Source organism: Globicephala melas, unplaced genomic scaffold (genome assembly GCF_963455315.2).
Source record: "Globicephala melas unplaced genomic scaffold, mGloMel1.2 SCAFFOLD_441, whole genome shotgun sequence".
Lineage (NCBI taxonomy): Eukaryota > Metazoa > Chordata > Mammalia > Artiodactyla > Delphinidae > Globicephala > Globicephala melas.
In genome coordinates this window covers 82,016-108,766 of record NW_027207609.1, presented here as the reverse complement: position 1 = coordinate 108,766, position 26,751 = coordinate 82,016, and the positions used below count along the sequence as shown (strand labels likewise).

The window sequence follows — 26,751 nt, the reverse complement described above, 5'->3', positions numbered from 1 at the left end:
GCCAGGACCTGACGTCATCATCCCCAGAATGGGCTTTTAATTTCGGGAGGGTGACAGAAGAGCCCCAGAGTGCTCATAAGCACTTATGGAAATCTGTCCCCAAAGAGCAGTCACGAAAACAGACAAAGAGATACACTCCCTCGCCCTTGTAAGCCTAAGAGGCACCGGGCAAAACCACAACCAGCCAGGGGGCAGAACCAGGGCGGCGTCTACTCACTTCTCCTCTGTGGTTCTGGGAGAGGGGATTTTGGGGAGCAGCTTCCTCCGCTGCTGAGCTTCCTCCAAGAGGTGCTCGTCTTTGGGGAAGATGCCCTCCATAAGGTCCATGGTGGTTTTGATCTTCACGCTGGGGTCCAGGATATCCGCCAGGGACTTATCCTTGCCCGCGATCTCGCGGGCCAGCTCCTCCGACTTGAGGTCTTCGGCAGTCCTCTCTTTGGCCTTCACGTAGCTGAGTGTGGGCGTGGAGGCCCGGCTGTCCTTGGCCGTGGGCACCGGGGTGCCAGGGGGCTGGGGCTCGGCGCCCTGGCGGCTGTACAGGCAGAAGCGGGAGTAGGACTGCTCGGACGTGCTAAGTGTCTTGATCTGGTCCCGCTCGAGCCCGCTGGGCAGCACGGGTGGCTCCGGGACGCGGGCCAGGCCCTGGCGGCTCTCCTTCTCGGGCTGGCTTTCCGAGTGCACGATCTTGATGGGCACCATCTTCACCGTGGTGTTGTTGTCCATCACCCGCTCGATTCTGCAAAGAGAAGGGCCGTCTGTTAAAGACACGCTGTACGCCCAGGCACAGACCAGAATTAGAAATTGGATGAGAAATCGGCTGGTTTCCGCATCCCCTTACAGCCTGGGAAGCCTGACTCAAAGGCCTGCAGCGGCCCCAGGGGAGAAGCCTTCATGGTCACACGTCCCAGGATGGGGAGACCAGGTTGAGGAGTGCCTGCCACCCTACCTTGATCTCCTAAGCCTCCTGGGCGTGTAGGTGTCTTTCCGTTTTCCAACGGTCACCTGCACGCCTGAAGGCACATCCGTGGGCTTACTGACAGATAGAAGGGCAGTGTGATGCTCATTTGTTTTTAGGTCAATGGCAGAGCCAACGGTAAGAAGCCTGCTCAGTGAAATTTTCTTTTGCAAGGGAGCCCTGCAACAGACAGGCGTGTTTCACAGAATTAGCGCCGGTGCGTCAGCCAGCGTCTCTCACAGCTGGGTGCCTGCGTGGTCCTCGCGGTGGCCGGAGGACTCCTTTAGAACAAGCAGCCGTGTTCTGAGCAGACGCTGAGCGCCGCCCGGTCCTGGTCCCGGTTGGAAGCGTCCTTGGACCCTCGTGCGCCCCGGGTCTCACCCCACCTGCCTGCCACTGCCCCACACTTCGAGCTGCCCTCCACACGGCATTTCATACCAGACAGATAAGAATCCAGCAGCGAACATGGGACACGCTGCTCCTGCGCTATCTTGGAAATGACTCATGCAGGCGTCCTTTTAAAAAAAAATAAAATAAAATAAAAAAAGTTTGTCGGTGAAAGCGGGGGAGGCACCTCGAGCAGCCACATGGAAGAGAAAACGGAAAGGAACGGCCTGGTCGAGGCAATGGGGCTGCGTCAGGGGCCACCCGAAAGCCGGCTGGTGCCGGGGGATCCCCCGGACCAGGGCCGCTGGGACACAAATCCATTTCAAATACCCTTGAAGGACAAATTGGAGAAAGAGAGCCATCTGCTGGTAGCCAGGAGGGAAGGCAAAAGACAGGCCAAAATCATACAACCAACACCCCGACTTGTTCCTAACTCAGCGTAAAACCATTTCTATGATCCGAATGGACGTAATCTTATGGTGCACAAGGGGCATAACACAACACATTACGGTTCTTTCCTTGTTCCTAAGGGTGGGGCACGCAGGCTACAATGAAATAACTTTATTTTCTTCTCTCCTCCAGCAGAAACCACTGAGAGCAGAGGTGTTTGTTTATTAATCTAGGTGGTCATATATAGTCCCTGTCGTGCCTTCTTAGTGAATAAATTTCAAAAGGCTGTCACTCCGTGCATAATACTGCTGAGACATGCTGAACTTCCGAAGGAAAATTCTGGCATCTTATCAAAGCAAGGACACACAAACAAGAACCCCTCTTCATTCCATTCCTTGCATTCCATGCGTAGAGACCCTCAACTCCTGTTAGGGACTTCAAAGTCAGCCTGTATTTGCATCTCCCCCGGCCCGATTCGTGGGGAAACTTAATTTCCAGCGAAGGAAGACACGAGGTAAAAACAAAAACAAATCCTCCGCAGGTTGTCCTATACTTTCCAACAAAGCATCTCTTCCTGGTCATTTCTAAGCACAAATGATCTCTCCTCTTGAAACCTAGGCAGACTTTCACATTTAAGAAGTCTGATGAACTTCTACCTCAAAGTGAAGACAAAACACAGTGGACAAGACCTTACCGCAGCCAGACCGCACCCGTTCCTCATGGTAAGCCGGACCAGGAGGGATGGAGGATGCGGGCTGTGCCGGGCCTGGCCCCCTCTCCGTGCAGCGGCTCCTCCCAGAGCGCGGGCTCCGTCCAGGTGAGCCGCCGGCCGCCCACAGGGGCCCAGCCCCCCACAGCAAGCAGTCCAACCCGCTGTGCTCACACACCCAGTCCCGAGGGAGCCCTCAGCCCACATGCCACCCTGGGTCTGATAAACCACAACCCCCACAAGGAGATTCTCCAACCACAAGATGCCCGAGGTGACCGCAAGACTGTCCGAACGACCCCGAAGCAGCCCCCCAGCTCCATGCTCACACACGCTCCCAAACCCAGAAACCGGCCCCAGGAAATCTCCTGGGAACACTGCTGGGCGCAATGAAATCTCTCATTTTCACTCGCCCGTGCTGCTGGGCATTGTCTCCATGTTGTTGTAAACCAGCAAAACCCTCAAAATTTTAGAAGTTTTTTCATAGTAAGCTTCCTGGCTTTGCAACAGGAGTTGAGGCATTTTTATTCGGAGTGAATGACTCTGAAATTCCCCACAGGGTGGGAAGGCTGCCCTTTCTGCCTCGCGGCATCCCTTCCGTGGCCTGGCACGAGGGAGGGCTCTGGACCTGCCTGCTGAATTCGGGAAGGCGTGTCTCAGGGACACAGGAGCTGCTCTGCACCCTGGCTGGTTCCCCAGCAGAGGTAACTGGAGGGAGGGACAGATGAACGCGGAGGGAGATGAGGGGGGCGGGTAGTGCTCAAGAAATCAGTCAGCACACGTGCAGACAAGAAGAGAGTCTCTGAGCTGTGCCCAAACACCAGGCAGCTTGCGAGGCCCCGGCCACTGTGTTGCGCTCGCTGCCCGTTGGTGGCTGATGGTGGGTATGGAGCCGGCCAGCGCTCGTGTGGAGCGCCGGCCCCAGGTTCGCAGTGTATGCCAAGGGCATGCCACTCTCTCAGGCCCACGCTAACCGGTAACACCCGCTCTGGGGACGGGGACACCGAACTCAGTACAGTATGAGCCACTTCCCACCTCCTGAAGTCTACAGACGTGGTGAGCACTGAGCAAACACGTGGCCCTGTTTCTCCGCAAAGCCGTGGAGCCCGCTGTGCCCAAACCAGCTCCCGAGACCCGAGGGGCCCGGTCACCTTCCCTACAGCGGTACCAACACACTCCACCAACCACACAAACTACTTCATCGCTTCTCCTCCCTTTCAGGGCTGAACAACATTGCCAACAGAAAGGATCTCTAAGTGACACCTGCATTCTGAACGATGCAGAACAGTGCCGGCCCGCAGGTGCAGCCGCAGTTGGCCATGCCACGCACGGAGACCCAGGACGCTATCAGTACTGTTTCCTCTCTGTCAAGTTATCTTAAGGGTTAAAAAAAAAAAACAAAGTTCAAGACTCTACAGCGGGGAGATCTAGCAGAACTTTCCATGATGATGAAGTCAGCCATCATCTGGGCTGTCCAGGGTGGTAGCCACTAGCCCCAGAGGGCGCAACTGAGCAACGGGTTTCATTTCATTCTCATTAACTTATATCGCTATGGCCACGTGCGACTGGTAGCTACTATATCAGACGGTACTGACATGCAGGGCCAGCGAATTCTTTGCTGGGGGGCCGTCCTGGGCACTGTAGGATACTAAGCGGCACCCCTGGCCTCCGCCCAACAGATGCCAGGAGCCGAGGAACAAGCCCCACGCCCAACAGCTGTGACGCCCAAAACGTCTGCAGACACGGCCCAGTGTCCTCCTGGGGGCCGCAATGCCATCCCCCCGGCTGAGAACCAGTGCTCTAGAGAATGAGAAGAAAATTCCCCCCCTTCTATTTCTCATTTCTTGACTGGTCCCTGCCTGACAGCATTCACCAGTGGCTCAGTGGGCACAACCGACAATCCCATGCCGGTGACCCTGAGAACAGCACCATGGGACGGGATCGAGTTTTCCTCTGCTTTAATAAAAGGTAGACACCACCTCAGCCTTTTCATATAAAAAGAACTAGAAAAAAAGGCATGTGGAAATACTGGACATCACGAAAAACACCGATTTTGCTTGAAAGTCTCATGCTTAGGTTAAACTTGATTACAAACAGAACTCAGCTGGGAAAACCAGCCCCGCTGTGCAGAAGCCTGTAGGTAACGCAGCTACCAACCTGTCGGGCTTGGGAACAGGACCAGGGGACAGTCTACTCCCTCCTTTACCTCCCTCACCCCCTGTGGGGCAGGAAAGCCCCCAGCAAGTTAACAATCCAGCTGACCACTCGAGTGGTGGGTTCTCCCCCATGTCAGCCCCCAGGACCCACTTAAACTCCAGGACGGGGAGCCGGGAGCAAGGCGGCAGTGGTTCACCACCCAGGAAAGGAGCGCTGAAAGCCTCCCACGGTGGAAGGGGGCCGGCAGAGGGGAAGAAGGCCTCAGGCCGCCGTCCAGAGACAGTACCTGGTGGAATTATCATCCTGGACGAGCAGCGGGGGTTTGTCCGTCAGCTTCTGCGGCGCGAACTGAGGCGACGGGGAGCGCGAGGTCTCCATGGCGGAGGTCTGCAAGGGCCGGAACTTGGAAAGGAGCGGCGCCTCCCGCCGGGGCCAGCCTGCGCGCTCGTCTACATGCTGCCCGGCCGGCTCCCCCGCAGCCCGCGGGCCATCTGCCGCGGGCCGGGCGGCACTCGGTTTCTCCGCCGAGGCGCCGGGGCTGCAGCGGGCGAGGGCCGGGCGGTCCGAGCACGAGCACACCTCCGGGGCCAGGGGGCGGGGCCTGCCGGGCGCGCCCAGGTGAGCGGGCGCAGGTGCGCCCGCCAAGGGCCTGGGCTCACGCCTGGGCGGCGGCGGCCTCTGTGGGGCGGGCCTCCGGGAGAGCGGGGCGGCGCTCAGGGGCCGGGGGTCCTGCCCCCGGGCGTGCGGGGCGGCAGGCCGGTCCGCGGGCGCGCGTTCCTCCGGGTATCTGTAATCGCAAGGAAGGGTCCCCGCCCGGCCACGGCCCTCCGGGGGCACCTCGGGAGCTTCCCGGGAGCCAGCTGGTTCAGAGACCTGGGACGGCTGCTGGGGGTCCCGCTGCGCTCCTCGACTGTCTTCTGCACACGGGGCATCTGCTTGTCTAGGGGAGAAGGGAAGAAAAATGAGCCAACGGTTCCAGTTAACATCTTCTCCCCAAACAGGACTACACCCACGTCTCCATAACCTCCTTCAGTCATGTTAAGAAATTCAATCCACATACGTTTGCCTGCGCCTGTCCCCGCTGCGATTCCTAACACAAGGCATCAACGCCAAACCCACACTGGACATTCGCCAGTACGCTGGCGTGTCATACCACAGGACAGGAGGTACGCACGTTACAGACACACACACGTGTACACACAGACTGCAATTTGGGGGCAAAATATAATTCACACAAACATTTAAAAAAACAATGTGTGTAGAAATCCTCAAACTGTGATATTCAGAAATGTTTACTTCATGTTGCAACAATATTTTCACGTGGTTTATTTCGGGAAATCGCCATATACAAAGGGACGGAACTTTCTAAGACGGACAGCAAGTAAACTGATAAACTTCAAAATCAGTAGCCTGTCGTTAAACAGAAGAAAAACAGAGGCTTCGTTTTGGAAGCTGCAGTGCGACACTGATCTTTCCATACTCATCCATTTCCACATCCGTATCCACTTCTCTCTTTCCCTGAAACGTACTTACATGCGCGCGCACACACACACACACACACCTGCAAAACACATGCAGGCATGCTCCACATGCACGTATAGCTGTGCCGAAGCTACAGCTCGTGGGCGTTATAATAACCGTCAAACTCGCAACAAGTCAGCCGGCCACGCCTTTGCTGCTTTCGCTGACACACTTTCTTCCGACCTGACTGAATGATAAAATGAGCCTCTGACTGACTTTTCCGTTCACAGGAAGAGCTGTTCTCCGTTAAGACACCCTCAGAGCTGTTAAAGGAGACCCTAAAAAGGGCAGCAATCAGAGACCCAGTAGGTAGAGCACAAGTGCCAGTAAGAGATGTAACCTACTGCGAAACAAGTGGGATAGAAGACCTCCTCCCCACACACCCTGGCAACCCCTTGGGGCCCTGGACGTGTGTCCTCCTCCCAGGACACGATACCAGGCCTGGGCATTACAGATGTCCCAACCCCATCCAGGCAGCTGTACTCAGAGTCAACTGCTCGTTGCATGTCTGTCTTGCTATGTCCTCAGGAGAAAGGTCCCTTCCAGGTTCAATGGCTGGTCGAGAGTAGACCATGGACCACCCCCAACTCCCCTCCCTTCCCCCATCAGCCAGCTGGGGCCACACTCCCCACTGGCACTACCTCCAGCCCAGAGACAGCAGCTGCAAGGGCTCAGCATCTGCAGGAGGACAGAAGAGAGCCAGACCTGCTGGGACCCTAAAAGGGGCAGAGGTTTGTTCTCTGCTTCCAAATTAAGACAATATTAACCCAGCTCGGGGAAGTTAGGTGTTGTTTATTTTTATTTTTTTAATCTGTACTGGGCACACATTGATGAAAGAAATGCTAACTTACTGAGGTCTGGGAAAGTCATTCCGGCTTACACATAAGTTAACTTGAATTTTATGCTAACTTAAACAGCCTGTTTGTGGCCTAGCAAACATACACTGTACATCTGCATTAATTATTAAAGAAAAGGGCGCACTGACCACAAGTAAAGACGTCATCAAATGGACAACAGTGGGAGAAGTGTGACTCACAGCTCAGATGCCCTGTCACACACTACTTCATCTGGCCTGCCGCGGAAAAGCAAACCTCGTGCCTCCCTTCCATTGAAACCATAGTGCCTCTTAAGACAGTAAAACCTAATTTATGACAATTCATGAACGCCTCCCCAATCTTTCACTTCAAAGAGTTGAGGAACACTTGAACTTTTTTGCTTATTATAAAACTCTTGAACTCTAGCATCCACAGACCCACACGAAAGCACCTGGTACCTATTAAATGAATAGCCACCACCTCATTAAAACGGAGAATTAGATCAGCTACAATTTACTGCTAAAATCTAAGCGTCTTGGGCCATCTGGGTTCATATTTAATATGTTAATTTAAAAGGAACTCTAGGGACTTCCCTGGTGGCGCAGTGGTTAAGAATCCGGCTGCCAATGCAGGGGACACGGGCTCAAGCCCTGGTCCGGTTAGATCCCATATGCCGCGGAGCAGCTAAGCCCCTGTGCCACAACTACTGAAGTCCGCATGCCTAGAGCCCGTGCTCCACAACAAGAGAAGCCACGGCAATGAGAAGCCCGCACACTGCAACCAAGAGTAGGCCCCCCCCCGCCGCCTCGCCACAACTAGAGACAGGCCGCGCACAGCAACGAAGACACGATGCAGCCAAAAGTAAATTTAAAAAATAAAAATAAAAGGAGCTCTATTTGCAAAGTGCCTTAGACAGGACACGCTAAGATCTACCCAGAGAAGGTAGAGGTCACACCTGTAGGAGCAAAGCCCCACTGAGAGTGGGACAGTGACTCAGAGCAAAAGACCTTCTGTCGTCAGCAGGTGCCCCGGGCTCCTTCCTGCCTTACTAGCGCCGCAGCCTTCGCAGGACCTGAGGGCACTCTCTAAGTGAGGGCTGCCTGGCCACTTCTCATTGGAGGAGCACAGTTAGTCCCCTGTGGCCCACCCCACATCTAACTTCACGTGGCAATTTCTGGGCCAAGTTTGTCCTCCACCCCTGATTTTTTCTTGGCTTCCTCCCGAACTTGCAAAGTGAAAGCCATAAAAGCATGAATTGGTTCTTACTGTCCCAGCTGGTAAGAATTCAGGAAATCCAGCTCACAAAGGAAAAAAGGACTAAAGGCGGGAATTTGGGGTTCTACTGGGGTCATATTCCAACCTGTGTTTCTAATAGGTTCCAAGTGACTAGTTTGTACATAACATGGATAATGTGTGTGTGCTTACATATCACATGTGTCGCACGTGTCTGTGTGGTATCCGTGTATATGCACGTATATCCCCTTCTATTGTATCTTCACAGTCAATGGTGATAGCAAGATCCAGACGTAAAGACCAAGAATATACAATGAGTTAAGGACTCTGCACGGGCGAGTAAGCAACTGAGTATCTCCCTGCACGCACTCCAGGGTGGACCCAGGAGCGGGGAGTCAGCAGCGCAAAGGAGAACTGCAAAGGCAGCCGCGATATACGGCTTCGGGTGCTCATTCCCCTGTGGAACACACTCAGGACCTGTTACCAAGGAGACAGCAGCTCCCAGGGCAGGGAGGACAGGCCGGCAGGTTCTCAGCGGCTGAGGATTCCACAGACCCGCAGCCCCCTCTGGGGGCTGGAGCCCAGCAGGCCGACTGGACGCTGTGAAGGACACGGGGAGGAGAAAGGTCCGCGACAGGACTGCAGAGGGAAACACAGCTAATCTGAAGGGGGAAGAGCGCAGGAAAGGCCACCTTCAACACTGCCCAGTAGTGCAAACACCCTGCGAGAGGACACAAACCACTGTTAACAGCCCCAAAAAATGTAATAAAAAAAAAACAATTATAAGTTATGTATCAAATGCTCTTGAAATCCCGTCAACACTGCTCTGATTCAAATCTCCACTTTTTTTTTTTTTTTTTTTTGGTACGTGGGTCTCTCACTGTTGTGGCCTCTCCCGTTGCGGAGCACAGGCTCCGGACGCGCAGGCTCAGCGGCCATGGCTCACGGGCCCAGCCGCTCCGCGGCATGTGGGATCCTCCTGGATCGGGGCACGAACCCGTGTCCCCTGCATCGGCAGGCGGACTCTCAACCACTGCGCCACCAGGGAAGCCCTCAAGTCTCCACTTCTGATCATGGTGTGGAGACAGCCAGCCCTGTGTCTAAGCACAGGCTGCATCCCTGAGAGGCAGCGGCTCTATTTCCAGATGCCATCTGTTCCTGACGAGCCCGTGACGTCACTGGGCTCCTTGTGTCCTCGGGTGCCAGTGTTCTGCTCCCTGCCGCCCCATCTTCTGCACAGCTGCCCTGCCCTCACACAGGCCCACGGCTCCGCAAGCCCTGCGGTCTCCCGGCCTCTGGGTAGCCCCTAGCACAGGGCTGGTCACTCTCTCTGATGACTGTACTGTTCATTGGTCTCCACTCTCACCCTGGGGCTGTGAGCACCTCGACGGAGACAGGGAGCCAGGTTTTCTTCTCCAGGGCCTCGCGGGCCATCGTTAGCTACGTGCACTGGGTCACACCACGGCCTGGACGTCTGTTACATGCACAAATGCATTCATGGCTTTCGGTCCCCGGGCAGAAAGGTAAGGAGGGAAGACGCATTTTTTCGGAGATGCAGGCAGCAGGGTTCACATGAGCTTGCATGTGAACATTCCCAACATAAGCAAGTGTTTCTGGATCTCCCTGGGATCACTAAGTTAGCACACCTCTGTAAACAGGGTGAGCAATTATCCTCACCAAAGAAGAGAGAAAAATTCCAACTCTTTGGACAACTTAACTCACACAGGCTCCTTCCCTCCCTTCCTAAGTACTTCTGGAATCAATGATCAGAAGAGGACGCACGGCCAAGTGTGACTTGTGCCCACAGCTACGGCTGGAGGCTGTTCCTCCTAACGTGCTCTGGGGCCTGAGGCGGCTAGAGAGAACTAGGCCACGCCCGACTGGGGCTCCCTCGGGCACCCACTTGCAGGCGCAGAAGCACTTACTAGCTATGTGCCGTCGGGCAAGTGACTGTGCCCCCACGGAGGTTCATTCCCTAACCTCCCCGGGTGAACCACAGGCCACATGGGGTCGCTGCGGGCGGGGGCAGAGGCAGACAAAGCCCCTGGTGTGGAAGGACCGGAGTGGGGCTTCCTACCAGCCGGATGCTACACCTGGCACCCACCAGGAAGGGGCCGGCGTGCGGCCGAGCAGACCCCAGAGCAGGTCCCCGCGATACCGACACCCTGTGTACCTTCTCCCCACATCACGGCACAGCACAGGCCCCCGAGCGGGGAAGGGCATCCCAGCGGCAGCCCCCCACCCACCCCGGGGCATCTGTGGGTACGAAGGGCACCACCGGAACTCCGTGCAGTGGAACTGCCTCGTTGCAACAACAGAGAGGGGGAGACAGAGAGAACTTCCAGCGGATACCACCACTTAGACTGTACACATGGCCAGCACACCGCCAAGGTCAGCCATGGACCGGGCGGCTGGGTGCTCCGAGAAGTGTGCTTGAGAACGTGCTGCAGACCCAGGGTCCGGGGCCTGCGCTGTCTGCAGAGTGAAATTGCCTGACAGCTGGTGAGACCCGAGGGGCTGCCTTCCAACAGAGACATGCTTCCACCAAGGACCTGAGTCACAGTCCGAGGTTCCTAGAAACCGCACGTCTGTTGGCTGCGGGTGTGAACCACGGTGATTTTGTGAAGTGTCAAACTGTCTGTTAACGATCAGGGACACTGGCGTGTTGGGATGTATCGGGCATCGCCACTCAGGTTGTCTGAAGCCGGAGGACCACCAGGCCTTAGCACAGGGCCAGGGGGCTGGGGGCACACGGGACACCCACACCGTTCCATGTGCAGGTCTCCTGAAGGAGCCGCTGGTGTCGCCAGGGATCTTCCTGTCCCCCAAGGAATCCCCAGCAGCCACCCATCGCCTTGGGGAACTGCAGGCTCGTCTGTCTACACGGCACCCCATACAAGCCCAATGAGATGGGGGGCAAGACGTGGGAACCCAAGAGAGGCCGTCAACCAGCTGACCAACCAATCCATTCACCAATGGACAGAAACACATGAGAGTCCATTCAAACAGCACGGATGCCCTGGAATGACGGCGTTACCACTCTTCTCCCAGGAGACACCAGTTTTCCCTGGCATTTCCCACATGGGGAGCCCCCCAAGGGCACAGGCTGTCCGACTGTCCTTCTCTCTGTTTCCAGGCACAAAACCAACACTGACCAGATGAATGCACAGATATGCCCTCACTGGAGGGCATGCAGGAGGGCCGTGTCCACAAGTTCAGCTCCCAGTGTGTATCCTGGAGGACCACCTTCAGGGAAGACGGTAGCCTGAATCATGCTTCACTTACTCATTTTTCTTTTCTTTTTTGGCTGCACGGCGCAGCTTGTAGGACCTTAGTTCCCCGACCAGGGACTGAACGCCGGCCCTCGGCAGTGAGAGCGCAGAGTCCTAACCACTGGACCACCGGGGAAGTCCCCGGTCATTTCTTCCCTGCAACCTCTCCAGGGAAGCTTCCTCTGCACCAGCCCCCAAGCAGGCTCTCCCTTCCGCGATTCTAATGCCATGTGGGGAAAGCACTTACTTTACAAAACCAAATGAAATGTTACTCCTTCCGTGTCTTAACAGATGGATAAAAAGGTCTGCTGCTTCCTTTGGGTTTTATTTTTGCTTGCAGGAACTTGGATGGTAAGAGGAAAGAACTCGAATTAGAGAGACTGATGTCATTTGTGGTTAAGTGGGAAGAACAGATGAAAAGATGCCACTCACAGATGATCCAAAACCAAATGTGTAAAGGCACTGATTTCTTGAGGGGCTGGTTTCCAGTAACAGAGAACACCTGGGTCCAGAGATGATCACCTGGGACAGCCCCTCAAGTATCCAGCGCTACGTTTGCTTCGAGAATCCATTCCAGGCCTTTCTTACTTCTGTCGCTAGAGACCTTCATTCTTCGTCCCAAGATGTGATCCTTGGAGGTTTTGTTTTTGCTTTGACAGAAATCAGGCAAATCCCCTCTGCCAATCAAAGCTCCAGACCGGTTTCTGTTGCAAAATTATTTTTCAGAAGAAGAGAATCATATCACCATAGACTAACGGAATAAAAATGCTATTTTCATGTGATTTTTTAAGCCAAGTTTTCTTCTGCCTTTCTCTTACTTGCTTTGCTAAAAACATACATTACACACAGTCTTTTGGGCAAGCCTGACACCGATCTGAAATTTTCTTACAACTGGCCAAACTGATTGGATTAAGATGTCTGGAGAGGCGGGGCTGGCCATCAGCAACGCTGGGCCACCTGTCATAGGTGACAATGTGAGTGTGTGCCGTAAGCTGACTCGGCAATCAGGCGGGACACGATCTGTCTTGTGAAGCTGGAGGACAGAAGAGGGTCCTCAGGGATCCATAGTGACCTCCCAGTCCCAGTGCGGAGCTGCTACCTCTTCAGATGGGCACTCAGACCCCTCAGCTCAGCTGCACACAAAGGCAGCCAAGCCGGTCCCACACGCTCAGCCCCGGTCAACCAACAGCTGACCAGAAGACACCTGAAGCGCGGAACAAAACGCAAGCCACAGGCAGGGGAGGCACTCAAAAGCAGCTCCACCTGCCTTTGACCCTACAGCCCCTGCTACGCCCATAGGAGACCACTGTATCCTGTTTGACAGTAGACCAGGCTGTCTAGAGAGCTAAGTGGATACATTAGAAAGTATCCCAGGGCTTCCCTGGTGGCGCAGTGGTTGAGAGTCCGCCTGCCGATGCAGGGGACACGGGTTCGTGCCCTGGTCCAGGAAGATCCCACATGCCGCGGAGCGGCTGGGCCCGTGAGCCATGGCCACTGAGCCTGCGCGTCCGGAGCCTGTGCTCCGCAGCGGGAGAGGCCACAGCAGTGAGAGGCCCGCGTACCGCAAAAACAAAGTATCCCAAACCCACAGAAAAGAACAGAGCAAACTGTAACAAACATCAGAGGCTTTACTACCCTCCCAGGAATAAAGTTACCCTTTCCGTACTCGTTTCCAAAGTTTCCAAAAAGAAAAACTAGAATGCTGCAGATACACAACCCCTTGCCCTTCCCTCCCACCCAGAACCACCCCTGCCCTTACTGCGGAGAGCCGGGCAACATTTTTAGTTTTATTTTTTGGTTTTAAAGCAAGCTATCTATCTATCCGTCTGTCTACGCATGGCTGCACTGGGTCTTCATTGCTGCATGCGGGCTTTCTTGAGTTGCGGTAGGCGGCGGCTACTCTTTGTTGCGGTGCGCGGGCTTCTCACCGCGGTGGCTTCTCTTGTTGCGGAGCATGGGGTCTAGGCACACGGGCTTCAGTAGTTGTGGCACGCGGACTCAACAGTTGTGGCTCTCGGGCTCTAGAGCGCAGGCTCAGTAGTTGTGGCGCACGGGCTTAGTGTCTCCGCGGCATGTGGGATCTTCCCGGACCAGGGATCAAACCCATGTCCCCTGCCCGGCAGGTGGATTCTGAAACCACTGTGCCACGAGGGAAGTCCTAAAGTTTTTTAGGTAAGAAAATATCCACTGAGTATGTGAGAGAGGATATACAGGCAATCCCCATTATCCGACAATCATCTTGTATTCACAGCCAACCTTATTTCTTCAAACCAACCCCGCCTCCAATTCTTGTCGAGACTATTCTGAAGAATGCAGATGATGATTTTAGACACACGAATCTAAGCTCTCCTCAGACTTACTCCATCAGAAAGCCAGGCCTGGGCAGATGGAGGTAGGGACCGGGGAGGAAATGCTTGCCTGCAAATCTGTGTCTGACAGAACACCTCCCAGGCAATCTGGATGTCACGCCAGTGTTAGGAAGCTGTGCTTTATGGGACCTCCCTTCCCAACTTCCTTCTCTCTCACTTTTCTATCCACTTTGGGTATTAAAAGCTACTCCTGAAGTTTTCATCCTTGGCGTGGCATGTCTCTCCCCAACTAGATCATCATCATCTGAAAAAAACCAAAACAAAACGATGAGATACCCCTTGGTACCAAGCCTGCAGGGACCAACCCACAGTCGTGCACCAGGACAGGCTTCCCGAACCCTGGCCCAGGGGATTGGGCGCTTGGGCTGTAGTTTGCTGAGCCCTGGTCTAGAAATCAAGGAAGACAGTAATTTTTGCAAAATGCAAACATATGTCAGTGCTCACTTTGATACGCACTCTGCAGGCTATGACAAGAATGCTAGGGAAGGGATTTCATTTACATGGGGGAGCATCTGGGGAGTTTTTTTTAAAACAACGATTTGAATTACTTTTCTGTGCCCCCCTCCTTTTGAGCTGCTAGTAGGAGCAATGGTCCCTCGTGACCGTCCACCTGTGAACCAAGGGCACCTCCACAAACTGTCATTCAAAGTCGTGACGGTCCACAAAAAAGGGTGGTGGGGGGGAATTCTGCGGTGGCCCAGGGGTTAGGACTCTGCATTTTCACTGCCACGGCTCCAGGTTCAATCCCTAGTTGGGGAACTAAGATCCTGCAAGCTGTACAGAGCAGCCAAAAAAAAACCACAATAATAACCAAAAATGACAAAAACAAAGTCATAAGAGTTAGAAGAAAAATCAGGTCTGGACAGTCGCCGTGATAGATACTATTTTATTACGGCAGACATTTACCTTAGTAACAGTTTTAGGAACATCTAAGTTGTGTCATTTTTATTTAGCCTGTGTCATTTTTTATTAAGTGTGATCTACGGTTGATGAAAACGAAAAAGCTAAAAATGTTAGGGCCTAGGTAACAAGCAACGTATGAATTTGGGTTCACCTTAATTCTTGTCCCTTACAGGTACACGCTCTTCTGAGCCACTTCGCTGTTTTAAAAAGGCACGTTTGATTTCCTAGACAGGTAGCTATGGATGTAGGAGGTTTTCACATTCCATAACATTTCCACTTGCATTTTTCTCCACAGCCCATCCCACTTTTATCAAGGTATCAATTACATACCATAAAATTCACTGATTCGAGGTGTACCCGGTGGACGAGTTTGGGTAAATGTGCAGGGCTGTGCGTTCACCACCACAACCAAGCCTAAGTACAATTCCACTGCCTAAGAAAGTTTCCTTTCGCTCTACGGCGGTCATTGCCTGAAATCCTTGTAAGTTACTCAGCACTCTTGTCTGCAAAGATGGCCGACTGTCTGCAGCAGATGTGAAGGATTCAAACTACAAGTCAAACCATATTGCAGTTATAAGGGGGAAACACCCCATTTCAACACATTAGAGCGTGAATCCATTTACAACATTCACAAGTTACATTTTCTGAAAGCAAAGCCATCGCGCGGTGACTTTTCCGGAATGTTCAAGCGTCCTGTGTGATAGATGACCGGTGACGGGCATGTCCAATCCTCCTGTCTCCTCTACTTCTTCAATTTTACAGACACGCACACATCTTAATTACAGTTAGCATGGAAGGCAGATATGCTTAATTCTCTCCCCCTAAAATTTCCCGCCCTCCCTCCCAACTCAAGGCCAGCCTGCCCGCTTTGATCTGCCAGGTTCCCTCACGTCCGCCCCAAACCACCTGCCACTCGCCAGTCACCCCCGTTCCTGCACATACACTTCGGACAAAGGCCCTTCCCCGCCCCACACGGTTGGGGCTCCCTTCTCTGCCGCGTGGACACCGTTACTATTCTTTAAGATCCAAATGAAGGGAAACTTTTTTGCGATCAAGCGCTTCCCCGGCCTATTGCCAAAGATAAGCCTTTCTGCTCGTGAACCCCCATAAGGATTTAATCTCTACGGGTTTGTCCCTAAACTGTACTTGACGCATCTGTATTATTTTAATTTAATATCACTCCTCTTGGCTAGACTGACAGCACCCACTTCTGTCTTGTCTACCCTGTGTGTCCCGGGTCCTAACAGTGCCTGGCACAAAGCAGGTTTCAGCAACGGCCCAGTGAGGTAACAGGAAGGAAGGTGGGGGGGAGAGGGGGGAGAAGGGGGAGGGAGGGAGGGAGGGGGGAGGGGGAGGAGGAGGGAGGGAAGGTACAGGACTGGAAGTCAAAGCAGGCAGACTGATTCTCTTGGGCCTTCTGACTACCCTACATCACAGCCATTTACACTTATGTTATGGACTGAATGTTTGTGTCCCCTGAAAATTCATGTTCAATCTTAACCCCCAACATGATGGTATCACATGGCTGGGAAATGATTAGGTTGTAAGGGTGGAGCCCTCATGAGGGGCATTAGTGCCCGTATAAGAAGACACACAAGAGAGCTTGCTTCCCACCACGCCCCTGCTCTCCACCATGTGAGGACACAGCAGGACGATGGCTGTCTGCCCACCAGGAAAGGGGTCTCACCAGGAACCGAACTGGCCAGCACCTTGATCTTGGACTGTGAGAGATAAATGACCATTGCTGAAGTCACCTGGTCTGTGGTAATCTGTTATGTATTATTCTCCATTACAGCAGAGGGTAAGCGCCTTCAAGGGAGGTGCTCTGTCTACCTGATACGACTTTGCAGGCTCCAGGGCACCTAACCACACGAACACAATCGGTAACCTGTAAGATATTGTACGATGTCACCCAAAGACCTGTCCATTGAGAATGCACTTCTTCTTCTGATCTGGAAACCAACCCACACCCTCAGGAGTCCAGCGTGTCGGAGCTGATGGGCCTGGGAGAGGACTCACGTTGCCCCCTCACCTTACCTGAGAGGTGGGCAGCCCCGGCTCCATCTCCGCTTATGACCACCACGCTGCCCCGACTGCTACAGACACGAGTCCAACGGGCAGATTCCATTAGGGTGACTTGGTCATTAAGGGCAATTCGAACTAACTTGATCTTTCCATAAAACAATGACCATCACAAAAATATTAACTGATTATTGAGAAGCCCTTGGTTCTTTTGAATCTGTTTAGTTTATAGTTCTACGACACCTATTTACCTTATTTCAACATACTTACACCCTCAATGAGCAAATGTTTTGAGGTGACTTATCAGACGAAAACACAGCAGGAGCATTAAAATGAACATAGAAACATCCCAACAAGAGATAATATCTTTTTAAAAAGTGAAAAGGCATAAGGGTGGGAAAGCATCACAAAGAGGCTTGTCATTAGGGTATATGTGCCTCCAATGTCATTAGGTTATATGTGCCTCCAGTGTCATTAGGGTATATGTGCCTCCAATGTCATTAGGGTATATGTGCCTCCAATGTCATTAGGGTATATGTGCCTCAAATGTGACCCTGAGGTTCCTGCCACCCAGAGCAAAAAGGGAGGACGGTGAGTGGGGGTTATTGGGAAAGAGGGCACGTCTCTATTCTCGGGGAGACAAATCTAGTACCAACCTCCACCTACAGAGCTCCACACACCCGAGAAAGCACAGCATGCCCGCCTCACTGATGTCACGAGCCTAAGTGACCCGCCCGACCCCCTGAGCGAGGATTGCAGCGCCCATCTTTTGACTCCTGCTTCCACACGGCATCACCACATTAGACGTTCATCAAACCCGCGGGTTCTTCTCCCAAGCAGTTTTATCTTCTCTGCAAAGCACTGCAAAGTATTTCAGATGGCAGTCTACACCTCACAAGGGATTCAGCCCATAGACCCCCGGGTGGACACCCTTTCTGCAAACACTGAGCCGAGTGCACAGCCACCAGGAGCCAGCAGCCACCAGAATACAAACAGACTGCACAAAGCCACCTGGCAAGGGTGATGATGTGACAGTTAAAAACACTCGTATGGTTTAAAAGAAAATCTAACCACACCAGTCAGAATGGCCATCACGGCTCTCTGACTTCAGCCTATACTACAAACCTACAGTAATCAAGACAGTATGGTACTGGCACAAAAACAGAAATATAGGTCAATGGAACAGGATAGAAAGCCCAGAGATAAACACACGCACCTATGGTCACCTAATCTATGACAAAGGAGGCAAGGATACACAATGGAGAAAAGACAGCCTCTTCAATAAGTGGTGCTGGGAAAACTGGACAGCTACATGTAAAAGAATGAAATTAGAACACTCCCTGACACCATACACAAAAATAAACTCAAAATGGATTAAAGACCTAAATGTAAGGCCAGACACCATGAAACTCTTAGAGGAAAACACAGGAAGAATACTCTTTGACAGAAATCACAGCAAGATCTTTTTTGACCCATCTCCTAGAGTAATGAAAATAAAAAAAGTAAACAAATGAGAGCTAATGAAACTTGAAAGCTTTTGCACAGCAAAGGAAACCAGAAACAAAACGAAAAGACAACCCACGGAATGGGTTTGCAAACAAAGTGACCAACAACCCACAGAAAATATCTGCAACCCACATAAAATCTTTGCAAACGAAGTGACCGACAAGGGATTAATCTCCAAAATATACAAACAGCTCATGCAGTTTAATATCAAAAAAACGAACAACCCAATCAAAAAGTAGGCGGAAGACCTAAGTAGACATTTCTCCAAAGAAGACATACAGATGGTCAAAAGGCACATGAAAAGATGCGCAACATCACTAATTATTAGAGAAATGCAAATAAAAACTACAATGAGGTATCACCTCACACCGGTCAGAATGGCCATCATCAAAATATCTACAAATAACAAATGCTGGACAGGGTGTGGAGAAAAGGGAACCCTCTTGCACTGTTGGTGGGAATGCAAATTGATACAGCCACTATGGAGAACAGTATGGAGTTTCCTTAAAAAACTAAAAATAGAGCTACTGTACGATCCAGCAATCCCACTCCTGGGCGTATATCTAGAGAAAACCGTAATTCGAAAAGATACACGGCACCCCAATGTTCACTGAAGCACTCTTTACAATAGCCAGGTCATGGAAGCAACCTAAATGCCCACTGACAGATGAATGGATAAAGAAGATGTGGTACATATATACGATGGAATATTAGCCATAAAAAGGAATGAAATTGGGTCATTTGTAGAGACGTGGATGGACCTAGAGACTGTCATACAGAGTGAAGTAAGTCAGAAAGAGAAAGACAAATATCGTATATTAACGCATATATGTGGAATCTATAAAAATGGTACAGATGAACCTATTTGCAAAGCAGAAACAGGGACACAGAAGTAGAGAACAAATGTACGGACACCAAGCGGGGGAAAGGGAGGTGGGATGAATTGGGAGATTGGGATTGACATATATACAGTACTATGTATGAAATAGATAATTAATGAGAACCTGCTGTATAGCACAGGAAACTCAATGCTCTGTGGTGACCTAAATGGGAAGGAAATCCAAAACAGAGGGGATATATGTACACATATAGCTGATTTACTTTGCTGTACAGCAGAAACTAACACAACATTGTAAAGCAACTATACCCCAATTAAGGGGGAAAAAAAACCCCAAACACTTGTACAGTTTGGAAAAAAAAAAAAAAAACTAACCACACCAGTCAGCATGGCCACCATCAAAAAGTCTCCAAAAATAAATGCTGGAGAGGGTGTGGAGAAAAGGGAGCCCTCCTGCACTGTTGGTGGGAATGTAAGTTGGTGCAGCCACTACAGAGAACAGTGTGGAGGTTCCTTAAAAAATTAAAAATACAGCTGCTGGGAATTCCCTGGCGGTCCAGTGGTTTGGACTCTGCGCTTCCACTGCAGGCGGCCCAGGTTCAATCCCTGGTCAGGGAACTAAGATCCTGCAAGCCATGCAGCGTGGCCGGAAAAAAAAAAAAAAAGAAAGAAAGAAAGAAAGAGCTACCATATGATTCAGCAATCCCACTCCTGGGCATATGTCCAGAAAAGAGGAAAACTCTAATTCGAAAAGACACATGCACCCCAGCGTTCACAGCAGCATTATTTACAACAGCCAAGGCATGGAAGCAACCTAAATGCCCATCGACAGACGAATGGATAAAGAAGATGTGGGGTATACATATTCACTGGAATATTATTCAGCCATAAATAAGAATGAAATATTGCCATTTGCAGCAACATGGATGGACCTAGAGATTATCATACTAAGTAAGTCAGACAGAGAAAGACAAATACCATGTGACATCTCTTAACATGTGCAATCTAAAAAATGATACAAATGAACTTACTTACAAAACAGAAGCGGACTCACAGACATAGAAAAAACACTTATGGTTACCAAAGGGGAAAGGGAGGGGAGGAATAAATTAGGAGTTTGGGATTAACATATACACACTGCTATAAATAAAACAGACAAACAACAAGGACCTACTGTACAGCACAGGGAACTATATTCAATATCTTGTAATAACCTATAATGGAAAAGAATCTGAAAAAGAATACATATACACGTATAACTGAATCACTTTGCTGTACACCTAAAACACTGTAAATCAACTATACTTCAATAAAAAAAAAAAAAAAATCTAACCCTAACCAACCATTAGTGTTTGAAAAGCACACAACACACCTCGGGCATCTATTTGCAAAGTAAAGAACAGTGATCAAGGAAGGCCCCACTGTCAGCAGGAAGACACAGAAAATGTGAACAGTAATGCACACAAGAAAAAACACAAATGGCTCGATGAACACACAAAGAAGTTCAACTTTACTAGTCACCAAGGAAATGCTGGTTAAAAATGAAATAGTTTTGCCTACCAGGTCACAGAATTTTAAAAATGTCTAACATGGACAAGGTTTCGGGAGAAGCAGGACGGGCCTAGGCTGTTGGTGGTGGGCTATGAAAGGGACCCACCTTATGGAGGGCAACTTGGGGGTATTTTCCAAAAGACTGCCTGGCAATTCCATGTCTAGAATGTTCTCCTAAGGAAATGACCGTGTAAGAGCACAAGTATTTCACCACATATGTCCGCTGTGGTATCACTTCCCACTGTGAAAGACTGGGAACATCCCTACAAGCCCATGGTGTTCCTACTGGGCCACCGCATCTTAGAATGCCAGGCAGCACATACGTACAAGGGGAGAAAAAGCTGTTCATATACAGTACGTATGGTGTGATCCCATGTGTATCAATGAATATTTGTGCTGAAAAAGGACACGAAGTGGGTACAGCGGTCTCTCTGGACGGTGAGGCTGAGGGCAATTTTTAATGTCTTCATTCTGCTTTCCGGAATTTAAAGAAGGAAATGTTATTACAGACTATATACCACACACCCTAGAAGGCTGTAACCACAGATAAGCATAAATCCTAGCTCTCAAAAACATACAACAAGCTTATGAAATAAGGAGCCATTTTTTAATTCTGGGAAACTCTGTGGTAAAAGAGATTAAAACATACTTAGAATAGCATAGGATCTCCGTAAATTAAGAGAAAACCATCTGCTTTAAGCGTGCCCTTTTAGCACAATGCACGTGACCCAAAATTTTGAAAATACCATCTCAGAATATTGCATGATTGTTACTCAGCTGAACCATATTTAGAAATGATTACTCAATAGGCTTCAGATATATACTGTACATGAAAATTTACTTTATTCCTATATAAAATGTCTATAATACATATTTATGTGCGCATGTGTATATATACACATACTTGCATGCTCATGTCTATACATATACATGCAGGTGTATACACATATATCTGCAGGTGTGTGTGTCTGTATAAATGTTTAATACCTTCCTAGAATTTCTAGTTATCCTGTTGTGTTTTTTTTTTTGCCGTACGCGGGCCCCTCACTGTTTTGGCCTCTCCCGTTGCGGAGCACAGGCTCCGGACGCGCAGGCTCAGCGGCCATGGCTCACGGGCCCAGCCGCTCCGCGGCATGTGGGATCTTCCCGGGTCGGGGCACGAACCCGTGTCCCCTGCATCGGCAGGCGGACTCTCAACCACTGCCCCACCAGGGAAGCCCCTAGTTATTCTATTTTTAATGGCCTCCAAATATGTGTAAGCGCCCACTGGCTGGACTTTTTAACAAAGTCAATAAATAACACGTGGTATGTAAGCTGTACCTGGGAGAACTTCGTCTGGTAGCAGCTGACTTCACCACAGAACACCTAAGTGGGTGTGCTGTCAGTGACACTGCCATGGCATCAAGAAACCCCTGCAGAAAAAAAAAAAAAAAAGAAACCCCTGCAGGCAGAAAAATCAAGTCTGCTGCAGAGCTCATTTATTGACAGACGGATCTCAAAGATGCTACACACGTGTGTATCTCATATATGTCTTCACTCACATGAATGTTGGTAGCAAATGAATACAACAATACAACCCACTGGCCTGGATGTGTCATTTAAGGGGAATCTGAGTCCCTGGCTTCTCTCCCCGAGAATCAAAAATGATGATAGCTGAAAGGGTCCTCAGAAATCATTTCATCCAAACTTCCTATTTCGTGGATGAAGAAACAGAAGGTCACGTCCACGCAGGCTTGGGACCTGAGTCCGCAGTTTCTCAGCCTGGTTAAGAAGTCTTTGTATTACACCACTGCCCCGGAAACCCACACTGGAACCCCTTCTCACTGCACTGTTGGTGCACTGGCCCTGGGACGTGACAGCTAATAACAGAAGAGGTGTGGCATCTTATACAGGTCTATATGCAGGCTGTGCGCATCTGGAGAACCTTCCAACATCCGAGGTGGCAGGACTTAGCAGGAACCCACCAGATTAAAGAGCAGCCGTACTGCATGCAGGGCTCTCCATTAGGAAGCTGTGTGAGTCCAGTTACTGAAGCCCCAGAAGCTGTGTGAATCCAGCTACTGAAGCCCCAGTTTGCTTATCGTCAAATGAACATGGTACCCATGTTGTGAGGTCCAAGGTATACAGGCGAGAAGCCCTTCTGAACCTTAAGTAATGAATACAAAGGATTCTGCAAGTCTTTTTTCAAAGGTGAAAAACTAAGTAACTTTAGGATCTCTTCAGACATCCAGGGATGTCTACAAGCCTCACAGAAATGACTTATCTAACCTGCTGGAGGGAAAGCCCGCCAGAACACACGAGTGTCTGCTGACCGGGGAGAGATGGGCCGATCCGGTGGACACAAAACACCACCTCTTGTTTCTACTGCTTCCCCACCTAGACCTTCCTAAATTTTAATGCACACAAGAGGCAAAGAATTCAAGGCAGTGAGAGTAAAGCAAATGCATTCTACAGGCCACATGAAGTATCAGCTTCCGCAACCTCCAAAACCCAAAGGTGGCTGGGGGAGCTGCCGGTTCACGCCAAACACGCAGCCATCAGCATACATTTAGGGCTGTCTGTCACCCCAGCTGGGCAGGAGAAGCCTTACCTGCCCTGCATGGTCAACACCAATACGCATGGTGATTTCTAATACTCCTTTTATTAATGGCTTTTCTGTGTTTTGTTCGTTCATGCATTCATGGATGAAAATAGCCCTGCAAATATTTTTCCCTAAGGGGTATATGTTTGTGGGCATGTGTGTGAGAGAGACAGAGAGAGAAAGTGTGAAATGTTTTTTCCATTCTGCTTGACAAAAAGCTGCACAGAGATGTCCAGTTTCCTACCAGCCATCAAATACTTTTCTGCAACATAATCATAAAAAATATTTATAATATACGCCCTCAAAGATTCTGCTCTGCAAGGAAAAGAAATATGTCAACCATTCATCAAGCCTGTCCCTAATCTTCAGTTATCTTATGACGTGTTAAAATATCATTTTCCATGCCTCCATTGTGTAAGTCTTCAGACAATGTATACGACAGCAGGTTCTTTCATTATAAATGCTGTCAGGTAGATTTCTGAAAACCTTTCTTCAAACCCCTCTGCCTCTTTACATTCCACCTAAGCACGACCACTAAGTCATTTCAAGATTGATTCCTACCCACGTGAGTCAGTCAGTGCAGACCCGAACTGTGCGTGAGCGTCTGTGTACCACACACATGCAGCCGTTTCCCTGTGGAAATGGCACACTCCCGCCACACACACAGAAGCCTGCTTTAGTGAAGCCAAACAATTTCAGTCGTTTAGAAATATGGCCAAAATTAATAACTTGTTTTATTTATCACAATATAAAAGGCAAAAAAAAAACCCCCAAACCCCACAGCACATGTACAGTAAACCCCGTAAGAAATGCTGCCTTTAAATTGTCACGACTGCAGAGCAAAAGCTGCAAAATGCTCAGAACCACCCCGTGCCATTTTCTCCATTTGCATTTTTTCATTGCCATCAGCAGGCGATGAGTGAATTTACCCACCAAGCATCGTTTTCAGGACTCAACACGCACACCTGATTTCCCTGCCTTTTTCATTCTGATGTGGCTGACTCACCATTTCCTTTCTACATCCACAGTCAAAGCCTCCGTTGTGAGAACGCTCATGTCTCACTGCTACGGAAAAAGAAAAGGCAAAGCAAGGAAGGGTCTTCGTGAAACGCTAGCGCCATCCCGCCGGTCTCCTCGGGGACCCTTCGGCAGGGAAGGCAGGTCTGCAGACCTCACGTGGAGCGCGCCCCACATACCAAGGGCTCCCAGTCACACCAGCTCACCGCCCAGAGCAAGTCCAGAGGGGCACTGCCTTCTAGCTCCAGCGCGCTTTCAGCGAACGGCAGAAACCCAGGCGACCAAAACCGCACGTGTGTACAAGCACACACAGACACACACAGCACGGGCTTGCGTGCCCACACACACACGTGCGCACGGGCAGAGCTCAGGTGGACTCTGCACGCCGATCTGCATTATCGTTCACTTTCAGGCAGAACAACACGTGAGGAGCGTGTCTGCAGACCTCTCCCGCTGGCCTCACACCGCCCTGTGAGCTGACCACCTGCTCTTCAAAACAGCACAACAAAAGGGGCACGAGTCGCTGCAAAGCCTGGCACACAGCCACGGCGGCAGGAAAGCATCCCTGTCCTGCAGGAGATGCTCCGAGAGGGGACCCAGGCTCTCTTACCGGCTCTCCGCCCGCCGTGAGCACAGCGCCCCACGGACCCGCTCTGCGGCAGCCCCGGCGTCTGCCTGCCTGTCTGTGCCCGCTGCCTCGTGACGGTCAAGTTCACGCAGCCCCGCCCCCCCCAACCCCGGGACTCAAGGCTCCCTTGTGACCTCCCTGACGACTCCTGACCTCAGGGGGAAATGTTCCCAAGGCTTCTCTGCCTAAACCCCCAAAGCCTTGCCCTTTTAAACCCCTAAAGGCACGGGTGTCTTCCTCTTTGTAATTTAAAAGAAGGAACCGCAGAAAAGCCTTCTGCACGAATTTTACGCAGCTTTGCCTGTTTAACTGTGCTAGACCATCGTATAACGTGTGCAATCCAAGGTTCAATCCCACAGCCGTTAAGTCAGATGAAACAATGACGTTTAAGACAAAACAAAACAAAACAAAAACAAACAACAGCCTATTTTACGTCCTTCGTATCTGGGGGTTTATTACACACTCAGGAGGAACGTAACCCAAACAACTAACAAAGTGTTTCCGGAGGTTTCACTGCGCACAAGGCATTCGCTGCAGACCACAAAGGGGTCACAGGCTGACCCTGACACTTCACAATGAACTGCATTGAAAGTCCCCGCGCCCCACCTCCCCTCCTCAGGCAGCTCCCGCCCCCTGACGCAGGCAGTGCCCCTCCCACCAGGGTCTCTAACAGCCACACGGACAGCGCCGACCCTCCCCGTCCTGCACTTACCCTCCAGGACGGACTGTCTCTTTTCACCACCTGCTTCAGTCAACGTCTTCAAAATTCACTGCGGTTACTTCCGACTCTTCCTCATTTAAACAAGTAACACGTGCTACTTTGCAGTATCTCCCACGTTACCACTATTTCACCAAGAGTGACTTTCTCCATTTTTTCACACCTGCTTGATTTTAAGCACTACGCTGCTGCGTTCGTGTGACACCCATTTGGCATTTAAGTGAGTCTGCAAGGAAGGTTGGTGTGGCTATCCCATCATCCAGGGAAGGGAAGTTATTAGCAGGCTTAGGTGGCCTGATGCAAGCACACGGAGAACGAGAGTAAGAATCTGAACCTGTGTCTGCCCCCCCCCACGTCCCACATTCTTTGCACTCGTTTTCATCTCCACGTGTTATTCTACCAAGTACAGGATCCCATCACTAAGAGAGGGCAACCATCCACCCCAGGCCAGCTCCACACCTGTCTATGCCTCAGAGCACAATGTGAGGCCGTCCACGTAACAGGCATCCAGCAAGAGCCTGGCGGCTGGCCAGTGATTTCACCCACTTACTGCTCAAAAGGTACGTTCCTGATGTTTACAAACTGAGTAACTCGAACATCTCAACACTCTATTTTAACATGGTTTTAGACTGACAGAAAAATTGCAACGAGAGGAGGATGTTCCCATGTACCCTACACCCCAGTTTCCCCTACTGTCTACACATGACATGAGTACCTTCGCCATAACTAGTGACCCCAATCTTGGTACATTCTTATTAACTGGAGTCTACACTTTATTCAGACTTCCTTCACTCTCACCTAATAGCCTCCTTCTGTCCCAGGATCCCAGCCAGGACACCACATTGCATTTAGTTGTCACATCTGCTTCAGCTCCTCCCACCTAAGCGACAGCTCAGACTGCCCTTGTTTTCCACGCCCTCCACGGTTTGGAGGAGTACCGTGCCGGCATTTTGCAGAATGCCTCTCAACTGGGATGCGTCTGATGTTTTTGTCGTGATTACCCTGGAGTTATGGACGTGGAGGGCAGGCCACAAGAGGTGAATGCCCTGCTTACCATACGATACCAAGGATCACGCCGTCAACACAGCAGTCTGCTCATCGGCTGGCAGGGTCAGGTACGGCATGCATCCGCTTCTCCTCGGTCACGTGACTTTCACCCCACCTGTTCACCCTGCCCTCTGC

General features: G+C 50.9%; 1 protein-coding gene across 1 annotated transcript in view; it reads right to left on the bottom strand.

Annotated features, from left to right (window-relative positions):
- Positions 1-24,898, bottom strand: part of LOC132593310 (protein Shroom2-like) — a 36,067-nt gene extending 11,169 nt beyond the window's left edge. Inside the window, exons 1-3 of the mRNA XM_070044816.1 lie at positions 24,834-24,898; positions 4,882-5,535; positions 218-736 (exon numbers count right to left, since the gene is read on the bottom strand). Coding sequence (XP_069900917.1) covers positions 218-736; positions 4,882-4,973 — 611 coding nt within the window. The 5' untranslated portion in view covers positions 4,974-5,535; positions 24,834-24,898. The remainder of the gene's footprint in view (positions 1-217; positions 737-4,881; positions 5,536-24,833) is intronic.
- Positions 24,899-26,751: the final 1,853 nt, after the last annotated feature.